Source organism: Apis florea, unplaced genomic scaffold (assembly GCF_048593485.1).
Source record: "Apis florea isolate Af1SG1 unplaced genomic scaffold, ASM4859348v1 contig_2492_pilon, whole genome shotgun sequence".
NCBI classification, from domain to species: Eukaryota; Metazoa; Arthropoda; class Insecta; order Hymenoptera; family Apidae; genus Apis; species Apis florea.
In genome coordinates this window covers 2,146,017-2,164,441 of record NW_028256593.1, presented here as the reverse complement: position 1 = coordinate 2,164,441, position 18,425 = coordinate 2,146,017, and the positions used below count along the sequence as shown (strand labels likewise).

General features: G+C 37.9%; 2 protein-coding genes and 1 long non-coding RNA gene across 30 annotated transcripts in view; 2 read left to right on the top strand and 1 right to left on the bottom strand.

Annotated features, from left to right (window-relative positions):
- The window catches only part of LOC100869303 (uncharacterized), a 95,656-nt gene that overhangs the window by 14,734 nt on the left and 62,497 nt on the right, over positions 1–18,425 (bottom strand). For 10 of the 27 annotated variants that reach the window (XR_015291552.1, XR_015291554.1, XR_015291553.1 and 7 more), the window contains 8 exons: positions 8,624–8,786; positions 6,352–6,477; positions 4,983–5,154; positions 4,266–4,409; positions 2,687–2,832; positions 1,672–1,725; positions 1,282–1,350; positions 352–441 (listed from right to left, as the gene is read on the bottom strand). Coding sequence is in view for 24 of the 27 variants with exons in the window: in XM_086906049.1 (XP_086762175.1) it covers positions 352–441; positions 1,282–1,350; positions 1,672–1,725; positions 2,687–2,832; positions 4,266–4,409; positions 4,983–5,154; positions 6,352–6,477; positions 8,624–8,786 (964 nt within the window). In the remaining 3 variants the exon portion in view is untranslated. The remainder of the gene's footprint in view (positions 1–351; positions 442–1,281; positions 1,351–1,671; positions 1,726–2,686; positions 2,833–4,265; positions 4,410–4,982; positions 5,155–6,351; positions 6,478–8,623; positions 8,787–18,425) is intronic. The other 17 variants (XM_086906073.1, XM_086906056.1, XM_086906060.1 and 14 more) reach the window with 12 other exon arrangements.
- On the top strand, positions 6,473–9,745 carry LOC147657920 (uncharacterized). Its single transcript, XR_015291568.1, has 2 exons — positions 6,473–8,472; positions 9,349–9,745. It is a non-coding gene; the product is annotated as an uncharacterized LOC147657920 (long non-coding RNA).
- On the top strand, positions 10,224–13,179 carry LOC105735611 (C-reactive protein 1.1). 2 transcript variants are annotated; one of them, XM_086906082.1, is made up of 5 exons: positions 10,224–10,297; positions 10,392–10,952; positions 11,338–11,443; positions 11,655–11,863; positions 11,920–13,179. In XM_086906082.1, exons 2-5 carry the CDS (start codon positions 10,785–10,787, stop codon positions 12,481–12,483), a joined length of 1,047 nt encoding a protein of 348 aa, XP_086762208.1. In that variant the 5' UTR covers positions 10,224–10,297; positions 10,392–10,784; the 3' UTR covers positions 12,484–13,179. The 2 variants fall into 2 exon arrangements, with proteins under 2 accessions (XP_086762208.1, XP_012342649.2); XM_012487195.3 differs by having other exon boundaries at positions 10,282–10,952.

Genomic DNA, 18,425 nt, shown 5'->3' with positions numbered 1-18,425 from the left:
AGTTTGCAAAACCATCGCCGATCGATTTGTAATTACGGACAAGACCGAATAATGAGAAAAGAACAGATTGTCCACGATATTCTTTCCTCGACTCGAAAGACTCGGCTGTAATTACGTTAAGAACGTCGTTGACCCAGCTGGACTTTCGTATAATTTCCGATGATAATTCTTCGGTGGAAATCGCTGCTCCACCATTTTTTCTCCCTCGTTTCAAATGGAATGATAATTCGATTCTCCGAGAGGAGCGTGCTTAGCAAAAAAAAAAAAAAAAAAAAGAAAAAAAAAAGAAAAAGAAAAAAAAGAAGAAACGTAATCGTAATAATAATTTACACATTGTAAGATAACTGTTACCTGCGTGTTGCGGGGAATGTTGCTTGGGAGAATTCATGTCTGGAGGCTCATCACTGAAGGACACTGATTTTTCAAACGACACCGACTTGTCTGGAATAGAGGATGATCAGAGAATGTTTCTTATGAATTCGTGCCAATGATTATGATTAATAGCGGAAGAGCGTGCGCGCGACAATATTTCGAACGAAAGAAAACACCGGTAACGTTCGGATGTGTGGCCATCGTTCGGCAGTATTCGGTACTATTCGGCATTGTGTGCCACCAATCCGTGGCCGCGTATCCACAGAACTGGATTTCTAATTGGCCAATACGATTTCACGTATAAGGTCACATGACTAGGAGAATAGTAGTGCAATAAAATTGACGGCGACAGCTTCGTTGTCGTACAAAAGATGAATTTATGACCACAAATCCGAATATTACTATACGTGCTAATAACGGAGGCGGAATCGAAAGTGAGCGTAAGATGTTCACCTCGATGTTCGTGCATCAATAAGAAAGTGTAAAGCGCAAAATCTTGATTGAAAAGGAAACCGGTTCGAGAAATCCGTTTCCTGTAAAATTATAAGATCGGTCGAAAGCGGATGGAAATGTCTCGAACGGAGAAACCGATACGGGTTTTTTTTTTCAATGCGGAGGTGAATCGCAGTCGGCTAATACAACGATATAGAGACGAAAGTAAGGAAAGGTCGATGTGCCAAGATTAGAAAAATGCGCGTATTGTGCTTGTAGAGGATGCGAGAAACGAAAGAAGCGAAGATGGAAAGTAGGCGAGGCAGGAGATGGGAGAAACTGAAAAAAAGAGAGAGAGAGAGAGAGAGAAAGCGCGTGCAGTGCTCGATAGCCGTTGGAGATTACTGCAAAAAAGGCGACAATACATATGGTGCACGGGTATAATAAGGAGAAACGTGTATATCTTGTGAACCGCACCTTTGCCTAACTTTGGTGGTTTTACGTCAGTCCTTAAGTACGAGTCATCTGTAACGGCAGGTTGAGACACTTGAATTTTACAAAGGAGAACCGTTTTAATTATGCTGGTTAAACGTAGGGCACTATTATAAAATTTATAAGTAGTAGTAGTAGTAATAAGTAATAGTATATATAATAGTAAATAGTAATATATAATATTAATAATCATAATAATAATAATAATAATAATAATATTAAGAATAATAAGAATAAGAATAACAGTAACAATAAGAATAATAAATATAACATATGAGTTAAGTATAATATAAAAATATTATGTATAGAGCGGTTACAGTGATTCGAAGGAAAAGAAAAAAAAATAGAAGATAGAAGAAGATGAAGAAGACACACCTGGCAATGAGGCAGAGCTGGAGCTAGAATGTTTGTCGAACTCGTCCCCGGCGCCTGGTGTGTGCGTCAGTCGGAATAACAAAGCAGTTGTACAGCAGGGTTTCAGGAAACTTTTAACACCGCGTTACACGTAGCAGTGGTAACAACAATTGCATCAGTCTTTTTTTACAACGAGCCATCCTAGTTCCATCATTGTTTGATCCCGATATTCATGAAAAAGTTATAAAAAATTCGACGAGTTCGATGCAGATACACCATCATCGTACCACTGCCATCGCGTAAATCGTGGTGTAAAAACCTATCTTTACATCTAATCAAAGTGTAGCTTCGCAGACAGGATGATCCCCCTTACGGATCTGTCTGTTCCGCTTTCTTCGATGCGGATATATAAAATCGAATCCAGTCGGTTTTTATCGTCTAACACGATATTTAGAAAGAGGAAGTCGAAGAGAACGCGGCGGCGAACGATCGAAGAAAAGCCTGAAGGGGAAGGATATGGATGAACATTCACGCAGACAGAGAAAAAAGAGAAAGAGAGAGAACGGGAGAGGCGGTAAAGCGTCGCAGAATAAATCCGTTCAACGAAACGAGCTAACGCTTCTAGTGTTTCTAAGTGCGACGAAAAGATCGAATCGAAAAGAAATAATGCGATGGTTCGTATCGACGAGGACACGTAATGGACAGAGAAGGCGATTTATTTCTCGTCGAGACGAATCGGAAGGCGAAAACGCAAGAGACTGACAAAATAAACGGGGAGAGAAAAATGGATTGAAGGACGCCGATGAAAAGAAAGAAAGAAAGAAAGAAAGAAGGAAAAAAACTACGCGAAAAAACTAAGAAATAACGTTCCTTTCGCAGATAAGAAAGAAACTGGAGATGTAACGCGTCTAACGAGAGAAAAAAATGTATATATATATATATAGTATATATATATATATATATACTACACGCAGCAGACGTTGGAGCGAACAGTGGAGAGAAAGGTCGGTAAAAAAGCGATCGAGCGATAACGTACCTGGCCCTCTCGCGTAAGGATCACGTCCCGCGGGAACTTGCAAGTAATCACGCGGCGATGGACTCGTGTGCGGTGCATGGGTGAGAGCTTTCTGCACTAGTCCTGTCAGGTTGGCCAACTGTCTCTCCATGTGTTCTACCCTTATCCTAGAGCAACGAATAAGCAAATATATCGGTTAATCGTTGTTAACACGAATAATATTTCCGGTTCCCGCTATGAGGACGGAACCAAAGACGGAACGAAACAAATTCTAGGTCTAAGATCGAACGTAGTGTCTTTCCAAAAAAGCGTTCCACAGGATGCATATATGGTATGCTTATACATATAAAAATATATCAACTGACGATAATCAGAGTCGCGTGCAAGAATCGTTGCGCATAACCCGCGATGATACTTCTAAAGCCTACGTCGCTAGAACGCTATACACAAAAGCGCTCGATACACATTCTCTCTACGACCGCTAATCGGCATGCTACATTCCACCGTATGATCCGCAGTACACAGTATCACGAACGAAAGGGACCGCCAATTTTCCCCAAATAATTGTCCTTTCCGTCAGATACACGTTTATTTGAGAAAATTTAAATTTTCATTCTAAGAAAAGTCGACCGCCTCGAATTCGACCGGAGAATTCTGCGTTTCCGAACGCAGCTTATCTGTTTCCATGCATGCCTCGAGTATACACTATATACATGCACCGAACGAACAACGCCCGTTCCGGGGAGAATTCGTGTATTTTTCAACGAGATACGGTAACATCCATTTCCACGAATTGATCGATATTATTTTATTCGCGTTGTTATCGCATGCATCAATTAGAGTAAAGGAGAGAAACAGGAAATTCAAGATAGAAAGAAGGTAGAACGAGATAAAAATTATTTAACTTAAAATCAATTTAAACACAATTGTAATAAAAACTATAATAATCTGATCTTAAAACAATATTATCACGATAACATATAAAAAAAAATATTATATTTTTCTTGTTTCAGTAATCCAATAATAATTAAATCATTATAATACCAGGAAGATGGGAACAATTTGTGGTCGCATAAATGGACAAATTCGTGGCCATATATCTAGACACTAATGTACCATTTGTTTCAAAGCGAGCAAGCTTCCCCGGGTTAATGGAATCGACGAGAATGTCGATCGATGAACTCGAAACGCGGGATATCGTGGAATATTATCTCCACACAGGCACGAACGGACAGCGAACGAGTATAAATAACCGAGGCTAAGGGAGGCGAGGGAAGCTAGCACACTTTTCACTTTCCATAGTCGTTACTCTTTCGCTATCCTCCGTTCTGGCGTGATAGATTCGAATATCGTTTCCTTCCTTCTCCCTTGGAACGGGTAGTCGTGATATATCTATAGACGACGATGACGACGACGACGAGAACACAAGCGCATTCGTATACTTCTAACCAGACGATACATAACATTAAGTAGGTGCGACCGGCCACGATCAGACCCTGGATTCCGATCCGAAGGGCTGAACGCGGAATCCGGACTCGTCTATGTACATTTTATATATGTCGCGAATCTCTATCGAAAATTAGAGAAGGTAGCTCAGTACCGAGTAGCGTCGTAGCTCTGACTACCAGGTGGCAAAGGTGGTGGTGCCCCTGGAGGAAACGGAGATCGCGGAGGACCGGACGGTGGACGGCCTGGCGGTTTCACACCGTAAAGGCTGTACGATTCCTCCAACAGCTCCGTATCGCTGCACCACCCACAACAGAGATATACGTATCCGCGCTATCAGCCATCCACAAATCATTCGCGACAACGATTTTTCTCTTCGAGTCACGAATTATCTATCCTTTCGCACGCGTTGATTCTTTTCTTTTTATATTATTTGTATATATATATATATATATACACAAAATTTATATATAATTTGTATGCATAAGATGAATTGTTTTAATACGAAATATCGTAATGTTAAAGGCCGTATCACGGATTCGGAAATATTCGGGTAAGATCGAAAGTCGACTGCGTCCGATCATTACCGAATAGACCCGAAGTCGGATAGCTATTTACATGTATGATTAGTTATATATTATTACTACTTAATTTAATGAAAATAAACTGTAATTTATTCCGTAACAATTTTACAAGTAGATAAAATATATGGATAAAAATAAATATTCCATATTAGGATTCACAATTCACCTTACATGAAAATGATAAAGGAAAAGTTGAACGATGAAGAAAAATTTAGATGATTGAAATCAGAATTACCGATGAAACGAGATGACAAACAACTAAAGAGATATTGTGAAACTCCGGTTACCTGGCTTCCTCATCAATGACAGGTGTCACGGTTCCCGAATATTGCGAATAGTACGGGTCCTCGTAGCTGCTTCCGGCGCTGTAGGGGCCGGGTGGGTATCTTCCCGATCCAGAGCCAACTCCTCCACCTCTTTCGGGACTGCTCATATAACCGCTTTCCCCATGCAATCGATCTGCAGAATCGCAAATATTAGCGCAAGGATATAGATGACAATTGCCTGCACATCATTTTTTCCGTATATGGAGAGAAATTTTTAGCCCTTGTCAGAGCATCGCGACGCGAGAGAATGAATGATCGATCAATAGGGGTCGATGGTAATACAAAATGTACGTTCCGAGCGTGCTTCTTACGGGATATCAAAATTCCTACGAATTTTACGGTGACATGACAGTGGGAGAGGACACGAAATCAGGTTTGATTGGCAATGCTCTACTTTAGATATTGTATGCCACATGAGGGAGGTTATGTTCGTCCAGAGAAATAGAGAAGTTATTTGTTACGCGTTAATTTACATTAACACGTAATTTAATTAAATCGAGTTAATAAATTTCAAAACGTTGTTGATATAATTTTCAGAGTTTCTATTTAATCAATAAAATAAAAAAATAAAAATCGTGTGATATTTAATCTTTTCCATTTATCGTCAATTATCTATTATTATCGTTAAATAAATATTTCTAATGTTTCAAAGAATATAATTTATTTCTTTTTAAATCAACTTTTTTTTAACTCATTCCATATGAAACAACTCTATATGAAACTCGCTGCTACTCTTACCGTAACGTACAATTTTCGGCAATCATCGGCTGAATTCGTACTTTTCCGCTCGAACGATTTTACGACCTCGGTATATCTCTGGACGAACCGTACGTATCACATTACAAAATACTTTGTACTGTCTTTCAAGGGGTCGCGTCTCGTTCGACCGAGTCTCGAAAAGCCAATTCCAGGATCTCTCTCCCTTTCGAAGCCGTTCCGTTACGACCAAACCGCCTCCATAATCAAACTTTCCTCGTAGATATGTAAGTATATAACCTCGCCTCTCGGTTTTATGCTCGCGAGTTTCACCGCGCTCGAATCCTTTCTCTCTCTCTCTCGCCGGAATCTCCTCGTCTTCTTTCTACTTTCGCGCACGAATTCGAGCAAGTAGTACGCGTGTGTGTTTCCAACGACCCATAACGGAAATTCTCGACCTCCTTTTTTTTTCTTTTTTTTTTTTTCTCCCTCCAGTTTCGATCTTCGAACGAGCCACCACGCCACGTTGGACAAAATCGAATCGGGTTTCGGACGGAGAGAAAATCGCGATCGAGGATCGAGGTTTTCGAAGAAGAAGGAGGAAAGGGGGAGTTGTTTTAAGGATACTACTGACCTGCTATACTATAGAGGGAGACCGAGCTGTCTCTAGAGAAGCGAGCCGAGCCCCCCAGGCTTCCAAGGGGACTCTTACCACACTGGTAGCTGCGAAGCGGCTTGGCCGGCGGCACCCCGCCACCACCTATCCAACCATCCGGAAAACCAAACAAAAACTAATATACCCAGCTGATCCGGTGCACGTCGCGTTTCTCCCCGAATTCATTCCTTGCTAATTCGCTTGGCAAAAGTGCACGATTTCTATCATGATAGAAATGATGTTCGCGATTTCTTCTCTGTTTACTTTTGGAAACAATTAGAAGTTGGTCGGATATATTAAGATGGCGATAATAGGAAAGAACAGTGTGTAATCATCTGTAATATTAATTTATGATTAATTTAGACGTGTCAGAGATGTGTATTAGACTTATAATTTTTGTGTGTATGTGTATGTGTGTGGTGCCCAGAGGATTTGTTAGGAAGTGACTATGAGGATGGCGTAATAATTTTTTTTTTATATTAAAATAAGCGAACGTCGTACATAGAATTTGTTTGAGAAATTACGAGCACGAAATTTCAAGCAATTCGTCATCTTGCCCTTAATAATGCAAATTCCCTTTTATTAGTATGCACTCTTCCAGCGCGTCATAGCAAAGACGCGAAACGGATCGTCGTCGATCGTTGTTCATTAACGACGATCGGTTCTCGATACAAAGTCTCGAGTCGACGAACGCAAATCGCGGAATCGAGACAATCTCCCGTGATCGCCGATCGAACGGACGGTACACGCGTATATCATACACGTACAAAGGATTCGTGCTTCCGTCCCCTTGAGGGGAAGGATATTCAAAGCTTTTACGGGCCGTGCTTTATGCGAAACGATTCGAACGAGTACGAGCGACAAACGCGATACTCGTTGGATCGTGACGGATATAGGGAACGATCGAGCATTGTTATTTGTTAATATTTAAACAAGCGAGGGATGAATGTTATGCACCGATGTTAGATAGGTACTCGATATTCGATCGAAAAGAGTCATTCACAGCGTGCTGAGAATATGTAATATGCATAGCGAGCACAGAGGAGTATATCAGAAGTCCTTGTTTCGTGTGTATCAACCCTCGGAATAAGTGGATAATGGAGTATTATAGAAGATGATCTATTAGTAGATCTAAATTGATTTACATGACTTAATCCGATTATGGTTTAACACCGACCAAAAATGATTTAGGATTAATACGAAGATTAATACTTGTAGAATGATAGCTGGCTAGTTTCGGAATATAATACAGACTGAAAATAATTCAATAAGTAAAATGATAAGAGATTAAGCATAATGAAAAATGTATTTAAAATGTGGATATTGTAAGATTATTATTCAATCATATCTATTCCGAGGATTAAATATATCGGTATTCAATTCTGTGTGATTTTTAGTATTTTAATTCGTATAATTTTTAAAACATGTGGATATTGAACTTTTATCGGAAATATTATGATTTAACGCCGAGAAGGAAAAATAATATTGTTGCTTTTGTCGTTGTTATCATTTAAAAAAAAAATGTAATTTGATATTTTATGTCAAAACAGAGAATTAATTGAATAAATTTTAATAGCAGAGTTTTAATATATTTGTACATTCTCGAAATTGATAAAATCAAATTTCTGCATTATAAATTAGTATTCGTGTTTTAAAAATTACACAAATCAAAAAAGAAATATATGTTTAAATATAATTACCCACAAAAGTCTTCATACCTTATTAAAAAAAAACCATCTATATTGTAAAATATTACTATGTATACTAAAAAGCTTAGTCTTACTTTATTACTTTGCACGTGCCTTGTCATACATCATGATTTGTGGATAACCTATAAATATGAAATAACACCCGGGACATAAATATACATATACTTATAATAAAAATTACACAGATTAGAATACTTGTAATACACGTGTTAATTAATATGATATTATTCAAAATCATGATTCTTTTAGTCATATCTACATTCACTTTCAAACACCTCCGAGGATACGAAGAAGGATCGTTGCAAAGACGAACGGATGCGTTACCGACCGAGTCGGTCGAAGCTAGAATAGATATGGCGGCAAGCATGGGATACAAGGTGACAAGTACAAGGTGTGAAAGCAATTACTTGGCGCGCGAGACTCGAAATCATTTGCATCGTCGTTTTGTCGACCGAAACAACGCCAAATATCAAACCCACCCTCGTGAAACTTATGTAATCGCTTCTATAAACGAGTCACGATTATCGCGGATATTCGTGTACCTGGAGTGGCGAGAGGTTTCGGTTGTGTCGGCGTCGCGTTTGGTCCTCCGACCACAGACGACGCCGCCGGACTGTACGCCCTCATTAGTTGTCCTCCTCGTGGCAGAGTGCTGCTTCCTCCAACGTAGTATCCGCTATTCCCGGAAGTCGAGTTCTTCGCCGTCTGAAACAAAAGTAGTAGTGTCATTCAAGCTTCTATTTTCCTTTTTTACGAATCTTAAAAGCTATATCTTATCTAAAATTTGACATATCATATTCAATGTTTTTAAGATATTTTGTAAACGTAATTTCACGTATATGTAATTATGTGTATATATTTGACTTTCTGGGTTAAATTATTTTAAGTTCTTTTAAGATTTAAGATTTAAGATAGTTGTAATGCAACCAGGTTAAATTAGGTTAAGGTCGAGATTGTGCACAAGTCGTTGCTTATTATGTATCTATAATCTAAATACATATGTGCTATAGAATTGCAACTAAAAATGAAACGATACATATTTATTAAGTGAAATTATTAAAAATTACTAATTCTTGTTGCAATTACTTGTTTTTTCGATAAAAGATAAGCAATATTTAGTCAGTTTCAGAATATATATACATATATATATATATATATATAAATTATTAGAAAGCATTGTGTTATTAGCATTGTATAAAATATTCAAGCGTATAATGATTTTTCGAGCGTGTTTTTTTATTCGAAATTTAATTTAATATTCTTATAGAAACACGGCTCGAGAGAAAACGAAGAAAGAGAAAGAAGGAGAACGCACGAGTCACGATACTAGTGGCAATGAAAATGATACAGATCAAGACGGATTCAGACATTACGTTTTATATTTATGCACGGTTTGCGGTGATGCGACGTCGATTTCACGCTGATTTTACGATTCATAAAAAGACTCGAGGATTTTGCGTCACGGGCAGATCCCCTCGTTATAAATAATGTTCCATGCAACGAGAAGAAATTACATAAAGACTTTACAAAAATTTAAGCACGAATTGCGCATCTCTTAAATTCTTTTATAATAAACTGCGTAGAGTTGAAAGTGTTGTAAATTTCTATCATCACGCTTGTCAAGATAAAAAAAAAAAATACCAATAAAATTTCGAAATTTTCTATGTTCCTCTCGTAAATTTTCTTAAAAATAAATATTATCTAACACTCATGTTTCACTAAAAAAAAGTTTCGTAATTATCATTCAACTATCAAATCGAACAGATACATAATCATGAATATAGGACTTCAGGCTATTCTCGCTATGCTTTTTTATATTATTCGTTCAAAGTTATCTATGATTTCTATAATAATATTTAATATTATTATTTAATTATCATCGAATTGCGAAAACAAGAAAAAAACAAATTTTCTATTTTTTTATTTACTTTTTTCAATTATTATTAAGTTTACAAATATTCTCTGTTTCATTTTACCTCATTCTGACTCCCTGACTTCTTATTTTTAACGTCACATGCACAATAATGACCTTAAAAACCGGTGTCAAGTAACACTAGTCAATTATTGGAGATAACTTTTCGGATATATAGCCACGAATGTACCCGACCAATTCCGAACAATCCCGAGCAGTGTCGAACAATGGCGAACAGTGGCCACGGATGAAAACATAACCACAATTAACTTCTATAATCGAACGAAAATGATTTTCATTCTACGTACGTCCGATCTATTGTTGGCTTATTGGCAAATCAATCCTAAATTCCGTTATAAATTCTAATTACGTGTTCGATCAAATCCTTCTTTTTCCAGAATACGAACTACCATCGATTTTATCGACCGATCGTATCGTCGAACGGTTGAATTCTTGTTAGTTATATCAAGAATGGATAGCACAAGGGAAACTCGTGAATCTTAAAAAAATGACTTCAAGTCAAAACTATCAAACGATTCGTCAAGTCTCCTCCCTCTTTACCAATCCTGCTTACGGGGCCGTGCTCGCCCACTTTGCTACCAGCCTTGTTTAGTGTTCTTTACTCCAGTCGACTGTTCGCCGCACCGGCATCGTTTCTCCTTCTCGAGTTTCAACGCATGGCAAACCGAATTCTACTTTCCATCCGAAAGGAGATTTAAGGGGAATATCACTCGAAAATTTATCAAGAAAAAAATATAGAAAAAGAAGAGGAAAGGGATGAACGAATCAAGATGGAAAAATTCACGAGTATCATTCACAGAGGTACAATCAATCCTGCTCGTTGTATGATCTTGCTGTATCTAGTCATTCTTTGCTGGGGCACATCAACATCCGCGGAAAGGAAGCTGCATGGAACTCCTATGCACAAGGTGGAACTCACTCAGAAGGGATACATTCAGGTGAGAAATTAATCACTGAATAATTACCATCGATAATTCAATCGTCCGTGTTTGCGACGATTAAGCACACGTTTATTCAAATGAAAAATAGGGTCCCCTAACTTGGTAACGAATCTATTTTCTCCGAGTATTCTCTATTTTTGGCGTGTCGCCCGTGCATCGCCCTCGCCATTATCGATTATTCAAGAACGTAGAACTGATCCATTCTACCAGCACCACCTTAAACAGTCTCGCATTACCCAATCCTCGTATACTTAAGGAATTGATTAAGCGCGTGTTGCAGAAATGGTGTGATGGAATTCGAGCTCGTTAAAAATCTACCTCGATTAAAAAGTTACCCAAGATCTAAAAATTAATCCATTTTCTCTCTACTCTTCTCAATCAGTTTCTACGTTGGGAGTTACCCGTGCCAAGATTCACCGAATTCACCTTCTGCCTGTGGATCGAGTCCAACGATCTCACCCATTCTCATCCCATATTTTCATACTCGAGTAAGTATAAAAATACGTTTCTCTACGTAAAAGTGTAAACTAGTCTCGACGTACGCTTTTATTACAACGCGAGAAGAAAGTAACCGTGAAAAGTATTTTCACCACGCTGCGGAAAAAAAGTATCAGGCCGGTCCCGTGTATCGATCTACTTAACATTCCTTTTAAACAGACGTTTATTTAACGCCGCTGCTCTCCGCTTCTTCCCCAACAGAGAACGAGCGAGAACGGCTCGTACGATCGTGGATAGCGGCGAGCGGGAGGAGCGTTCACCTTGAGATCGGTGGCAATCGTGTATTCGTCGCTGCTATCGACATTCTAGAGAATCGATGGTACCATTTGTGCGTGAGCTGGGAGAATCAGGCTGGCCGTTACGGCCTTTGGATCAATGGCCGGCTCTGGGCTCAAGGTCGCTCTTACGAGGTACGTGCATTTTAAAAAAAGGAAGAAAGAAAGATCAATCGATCGATCGATTTCAGACGATAGATCATACGATCCCGAGCGGGGGGGACATCGTGGTGGGCCAAGAGTACACCGACTTCGACAAAGGGCTGGACGACGGGATCGAGGGGTCGATCCTGGGCTTCAATCTGCTCTTGGCCTCCGCTTTCGACGAGCAGCTGGCCTCCCACGACTCGACTCAAGTGTCCCGCGCGGGTTACGCCACGGTTCCGCTTTTTGCCAGGATTCCAACGAAACCGTTGCAACGCGGCATCGATTACAAGACGAGAACGAGGACAACTTCTGATCAACGATACGCCGAGGACGCGACGTCTTTGCCGCTTGTTGCCGCCGCCCCAACGAGACTCCTCTTCTCCCCGGCCGTGATCCAAGGGAGAATGGAGGTGGCCAAGCGGAAAAAGCAATCTCTCGGGCTGCAATTAGTGAAATTGTCGTATGCACGATGCGAGATCGGCAGGGGAAGCCCGTTCATAGGCGGATCGTTGATGCTGATCTCGTGGACGAGAACGCCGGTGCGTATTTTCGGTGGAGCCGTTTTGAAGAACGTGAACAGCGAGTGTGGCGACTTCTCGATTGTTTGAGGAGGAGAAAATCGCCTCGAGGCGATGCCAAGATACTCTTTGCGCGCCACCAGCAACTCTGATAAGAATTTTTCTGAATTAATAATACTAAGAAAAAAAAAAAAAAAAAAGTAATAAATGTATTTTTAATTCGGAGGAGAAAGCGCGTGTTTTTTTCTGATCGACGTTAATTAAATAGAGTGAAAATCTTTTTTATTGGATTGTTACACGTACATAAATGATTGGACGGACGTGTCTCGTGGACCTTTAATCGAATTTCGCGAGAGAAACGTGAGAATACGGGTCGTTACGACACGCATAGAAATCGGATAGAAATCGAAAAGTGACGAGCCGGGGCCTTTCCTTCGATGGATGAACATTCGTTGCGTTACGAATGCGGGATTAACAAATTGGAACGAATTATTATGAAAGTGCGATGTTAGGATAAGATTTAATGATATTTAATGGTTTTTATAACCTAACGATATTTTATATATTGTTTTATATAAATTATAAATAGCAATCTCTGCAAATGATACGTGACACACTCTCTCCAGGAAAGCTAAAACCGGATAAGCTTCTTTTATTTAATTATTCTCCGTATATTTCACACTTTTACTCGAATTAGACGAAGTATTGTAGATATCCTAAAACAAGTTTCTTTATATTCAATCACAAAATTAAATATATGATTTACTTGAATACTTTCCACGAAAATATTTAATTAAATTATTTCTTACCAATATGTCACTTTTATTAAAATAAAAAATTCAGATATACGTTAAAATGATCGATAGAATAAAAATTATTCGAATATGTATCTTGCAAGACTAACGACAATTCGATGAGATAGCTAAGAATGGCGCCAAGAGTCAATCGGTTATTTTCGACTAACGTCGGCAAATTAGTCGAAGATGACCGAACATAACCGAAGATGATCGACTTTTATACGAAAATTCTCGGTTGCCTCGTTGCATTGAAAGTTTCATTAAATTCGTGAGATTTCGAAGTATTCGAGTACTTTTTATTCGATCGATCAATTATCAAATAATCGTATCGTTTGAAATAATAACCTTGATGTACGATATATAAATACGATTTACATGATATAAAAAAATACAAAATTATTTTCAACGAGTCTCGAGATCGTACACGAAGTGAAGATTAGATAATCCTATTAGCAGCTATTTGTTGATGAAAGGCATCGCTATTGTTTCGATTCTCGCTTAATAGTTTAAGATAAAATCTAAGCATACCGGCACGAAGTGCAACAACTTGCCGCAATCTCGAAAAAACTTGAGAGAACAAACGCGTTACAAAACCGCAGATAGATCAATAAACCGAGACGAGACAAAAAAAAAAAAAAAAAAAAAAAGATTGAGAAACTTTTTATGAGCAATACGAAACTTATGTCAAGAATGATAACGCGATCGAAATGCGGATAGACATACCAAGTACACATACGTACAAAAAAATTGGCATTTCTTTCCTGGATTTCTCTTCTTAATTCTTTCGAGAAAAATGTATTACTACGTAATCTTTTTTTTTTTTTATTTTCTTAATATCAACTTAATCCATTTAAACGTAGAATCCTTGAATATTTTTAATTCTTTAATTTATTTTTATATTATCACGAAGTCTCAAAAAGACTTAACAATTATGAACACTTTTGCCGAAATTACCGTAAAAAATTTCCAATCGGAGACACGCACTTTAACCATGAGAATGACACAAGACTACATATATCAATAATTCACATAAACAGTTTCGTAATTCGTGTTACAAGTTATACGCGAACGATTCGTTACGCGTAGTCTCTGGATCTATGAATCCATTTAGAGTAAACAGGTTTCTTTTTCTTACGTGATCTTCTAGATGCTCGTTTTCGATCTTTTTTTAGAAAACCAGCAAATAAATTTTATTTCGAGAATACAAATAAAACTGTCCTGTCGCTGAAACAAAATAACCGAGAATGCCAAATCGTATTTCGGACGTTTTCGGTTATCATCGGTAAATTAGCCGAAGATGACCGAAAGATGATCGGCTCGTGTCGAGAGACTTCGGAAGTTACGTGCAATGAAATACATTACTCGTTATTTAAATTATCTAAAAAAAAATTCGTCTCTTTTTTAAAATTGAGCTACAAAAAAACAATACGAAATGGATCCGTATAATTTATTTATTTTTACCTCGCTCGTAATCAAAAAATACACTATACGTTGTGAAAAGAAACAAATGAATAGTTATGTAACGCGAAAACTTTACCGTTCGTTTAATAAAATAGGAATATATCTGTTCGGAATATATCTTCAAAACTTTCACCGGTCAGAGAACATTTCCCAATGCTTGATTACGAGAAATCGAAAATCGTTTTTTTCGTACGAGTTGATCGTGCGTTGAACTCGTTTAACAGCATCGATTTCGACCGTGAAACTGCGAAACCTTGTCCGTGTTTTGCATTTATGATCCAAGTGCGCAAACCGTTTGCAAGGGTCGCGTGACGGCCAACGCCAGGAATCGACCGTGCCTGACATCATCGTCTCGCTGTTAAGGAAGTAAACTTTGGTTTCACCGGTTCCGACCTGTTCACCGAATTGCTTTCACTTTCACCGAAAATCGCGTGGTCAAGTTTCACGAGCCGCTCTCGACCCTTTTTAACGGTCTCGGTCACGTAATACATCCGACGAAGCGCGTGTTTCGTTCCAGAAAACGATCAGCTCGATAAATCGCGAGATTCTGAACTGTCGAAATGGATTAAAAAGTATTTTTTTTATTAATAAATTAAACTAATTTTTATCATAACTTTTCGATACATACAGTTATTGTTAATAAATTTTTTTATGATATTTTGAAGCTGTGCGATGCCGATTAATAAAAATGACATATTATATATATATATATATAATTATTATTCTATTTAAAATAAAATTTGTATCAAGTTTATAAGTTTTTTTATGTAAATTGATTTTTTATTTTTCCTTTCTTCAAACAAAATAATTTTGAGATTTGAAATAGCAATTTTACAAGTAGACATCTCACATAATCTCGCTATAATCGACATTCTGTAGTAAAACCCGCATCACGTAGAACATATTTGTCCAGACTATTTTTTTCTAACATGGCGTAATGAAAACACGCAACAATTTTTTATTCGATCAAGCGCTTCCTGTTCACCATAAAATTCCTACTCGTTTTCTTCCTACTCGCCGGTTTAGTTCTCTCAAATAGGTTGCATCGTCGTAATCGAAAGTAGATTTTACGACTATCACCCTAATTATATAGAAGTTCGATAGAAAATCGAAACTAAATCCCGTATATATCGATTTACATAACCACGAAAGACGGTTACGAAATAATTACGCACAATTCTCGTTAAAGCGCGCCCAGCTGTGGGAAACTGAACTAAAAACTGCAAAAAGAATTACGAAAGGTGGCGACACCATGGATATATATATATCTAGGTTAAAAATGAACGGTGATTGCCTTCTAGCATCGTGATCGATCGTTTTTAACGACGAGAGGACCCTTTTGTCTCGATTCGATTCCAAATGTCGTGCTGAGGCAAGATTCAATGATGTACTCTTGAAAATAGCACGAGTTTGGAAAGACATTCATACGAGGCAACAACTACATACGATTCACGGTCATTACCGACGAACGTGGCGAACAACAGCCGAATAGCTAACTAGTTTCTCGAATGCAGAGTTAAATTATACCAATCTCTCTTGGTAAAAGAAACAATTATACGGATTCTTGAACATATGTAGATGGTATTTCTCGGTTAATAGATGCAATTTTCACCTTCTTTGATTAACGTCCTATGTCAGTAAACTATTTTGATAAAGCGATTTCTAATTATCGTTAACGATACCAAAATGGAGAAAATAAATTTTTTACTTTTAGAAAAATCGGATTATTTTCTATTTTACTCATACCACCAGTGAATTTTTCTTGATTGTTCAAAAAACAAAAATTTCTAAAAAATAAGTAGACACTGATCTCGTGTGATTATTAATCACGAGATTAATAATGAATATAATTAATCTAAAAAAAAGTATTAAATATCTAAGAAATTAACCAATGTTAAAAGTTTCCAATAAATCAGTGACTTTTGCACTCTCTTCATAAATGCGGAATACTGTAATTTCCAACATTCCACAAACCAAGCTTTCTTTGAATCGGTCGTCCATCATCGTAGTACTTTTTCCAAACGGTGAGTGTCGCTACAACGCAATCGTGTTTCTGCATCGTTGCAATTACACGCAGAATCGACTTTCATTTTCCAGGGTGAATCGTCCTTTCGCCGTGCCCCGCTCTTTCCTTCCGGTCTTCTACGGAGAAAGGGGACGTCGACGGAAAGGAGAATTCATGTTTCGAGAGGGACAAAGACGGACCCGAAATACATTGGAAAGAGAGAGTAGGTGGTCGAGAAGGGAATTCTATGTCATGAATTCTTTTTTGGAGAGACGTTTCGTCCTCTTACATTCTATATTGGTATATCCATTTAGTAATGGGATCGAGTCTAAAATGTGATACGAAAGAATAGTTGAATTTTTTTAAAATAATATAGATATTTAATCTTTCGTAACTGATAAAAATTTTCGAATTATAATAAGAGACTATAATTGGCTTTTATTAGAAAATTTTAGAAAAGATAAGATTCGACACTTGAACGAACGAAATTAAAATTAAATTAGTATTAAATGCTGGAAAAAAAAACAATGTTTTCGCTCTAATTCATTGTTATGAAAAGAGCAAAATTGCCATATAATTTTTTTGATTAACGTACTTGTAAAAGATTCGTATCTATTATTATTTCAAAAACATTTGGTCAAGGTCTACTTATATCTACATATACCAAGAAAAGTATCATTCTACACGCACATTTCTCGAACAAGCTTTGTACACAAACGTATTTCGAACGTATCTCGTCGCGGATCAAATCGACGAAGCGAGTAAATATTCTAATTTTAAATAACGAAATTGATATTTATCAATCGTAAGTATTAAATTACATCATACTACCCACCTATGTTATTCGATCCAATGAAAATAAACATTACGCTTAAACGTACATTTAACCAATTTTTTCCTGATACGAGCATCGTTTCAAAAACATTACCCTCTTTCCCTTTTCTCAATAAAAATCTATTGAACTCGCAGTCACTTTCTTCTCTCCAATCCTTTTCCAACCACAGCGCGAATTATCTTTTTTTTTTCTTTCTTTCTTTTTCGACAGCTGCATCTCTCACGGTTCCATCCACCCAAGCGAAAGTAGTATCCGATCGAAGTCGGTCCAAGTTCGAGAGGCAGCTCTTCGACATTCTCGCCGATATCCTTTCGCTCCAATTTTCCAAGTCGAGCAAGAATTCGATGCACAAACGGTGCTCGAACCACGTTCAGAATTCCGACGCCCTTCTAATTCCCTACAGCCAGGTAGATGTCGTGGCGAGGAGATAGATTGCACCACCACCGTCCATGGCGTCGTTGTCGATCGATCCAGTTTCGAGTCAGAGCCACCGAAAAAAGAGCTCTCGTGGAAATCGGCCCCGCGAGGCATCGCGACAGGGGAGGGGGGAGAGGAGGCAGCACGAACGTTTCGGCCAACGGAATTTCGCAATGTCATCATTGCGGCCGCGTTTCTGCGCACTTTCTCCCGCGCACGTTCGGAAGATACGAAAATTTTTTTACTTAAATTTTATTTTACCGCCAATATTATTGTTATATGATAATTTAATAAGCGAAAAAGTAAAGTGAAACTCGAGGATAATTATTTCGGAATAATAATTATTGAATCGTTCGATCGTGGATTTTTTTTTCTTGCAAATTTTTTTTGAACGAATATCATCAACAGAAATTTCCCTTCGTTCTCGAATATTTTTATCTATATATATATATATATATGCAGTTTCGATCGATTAACGTTGCACGTTGTTTTATTACTTCTATTCTCGTAAAAGATA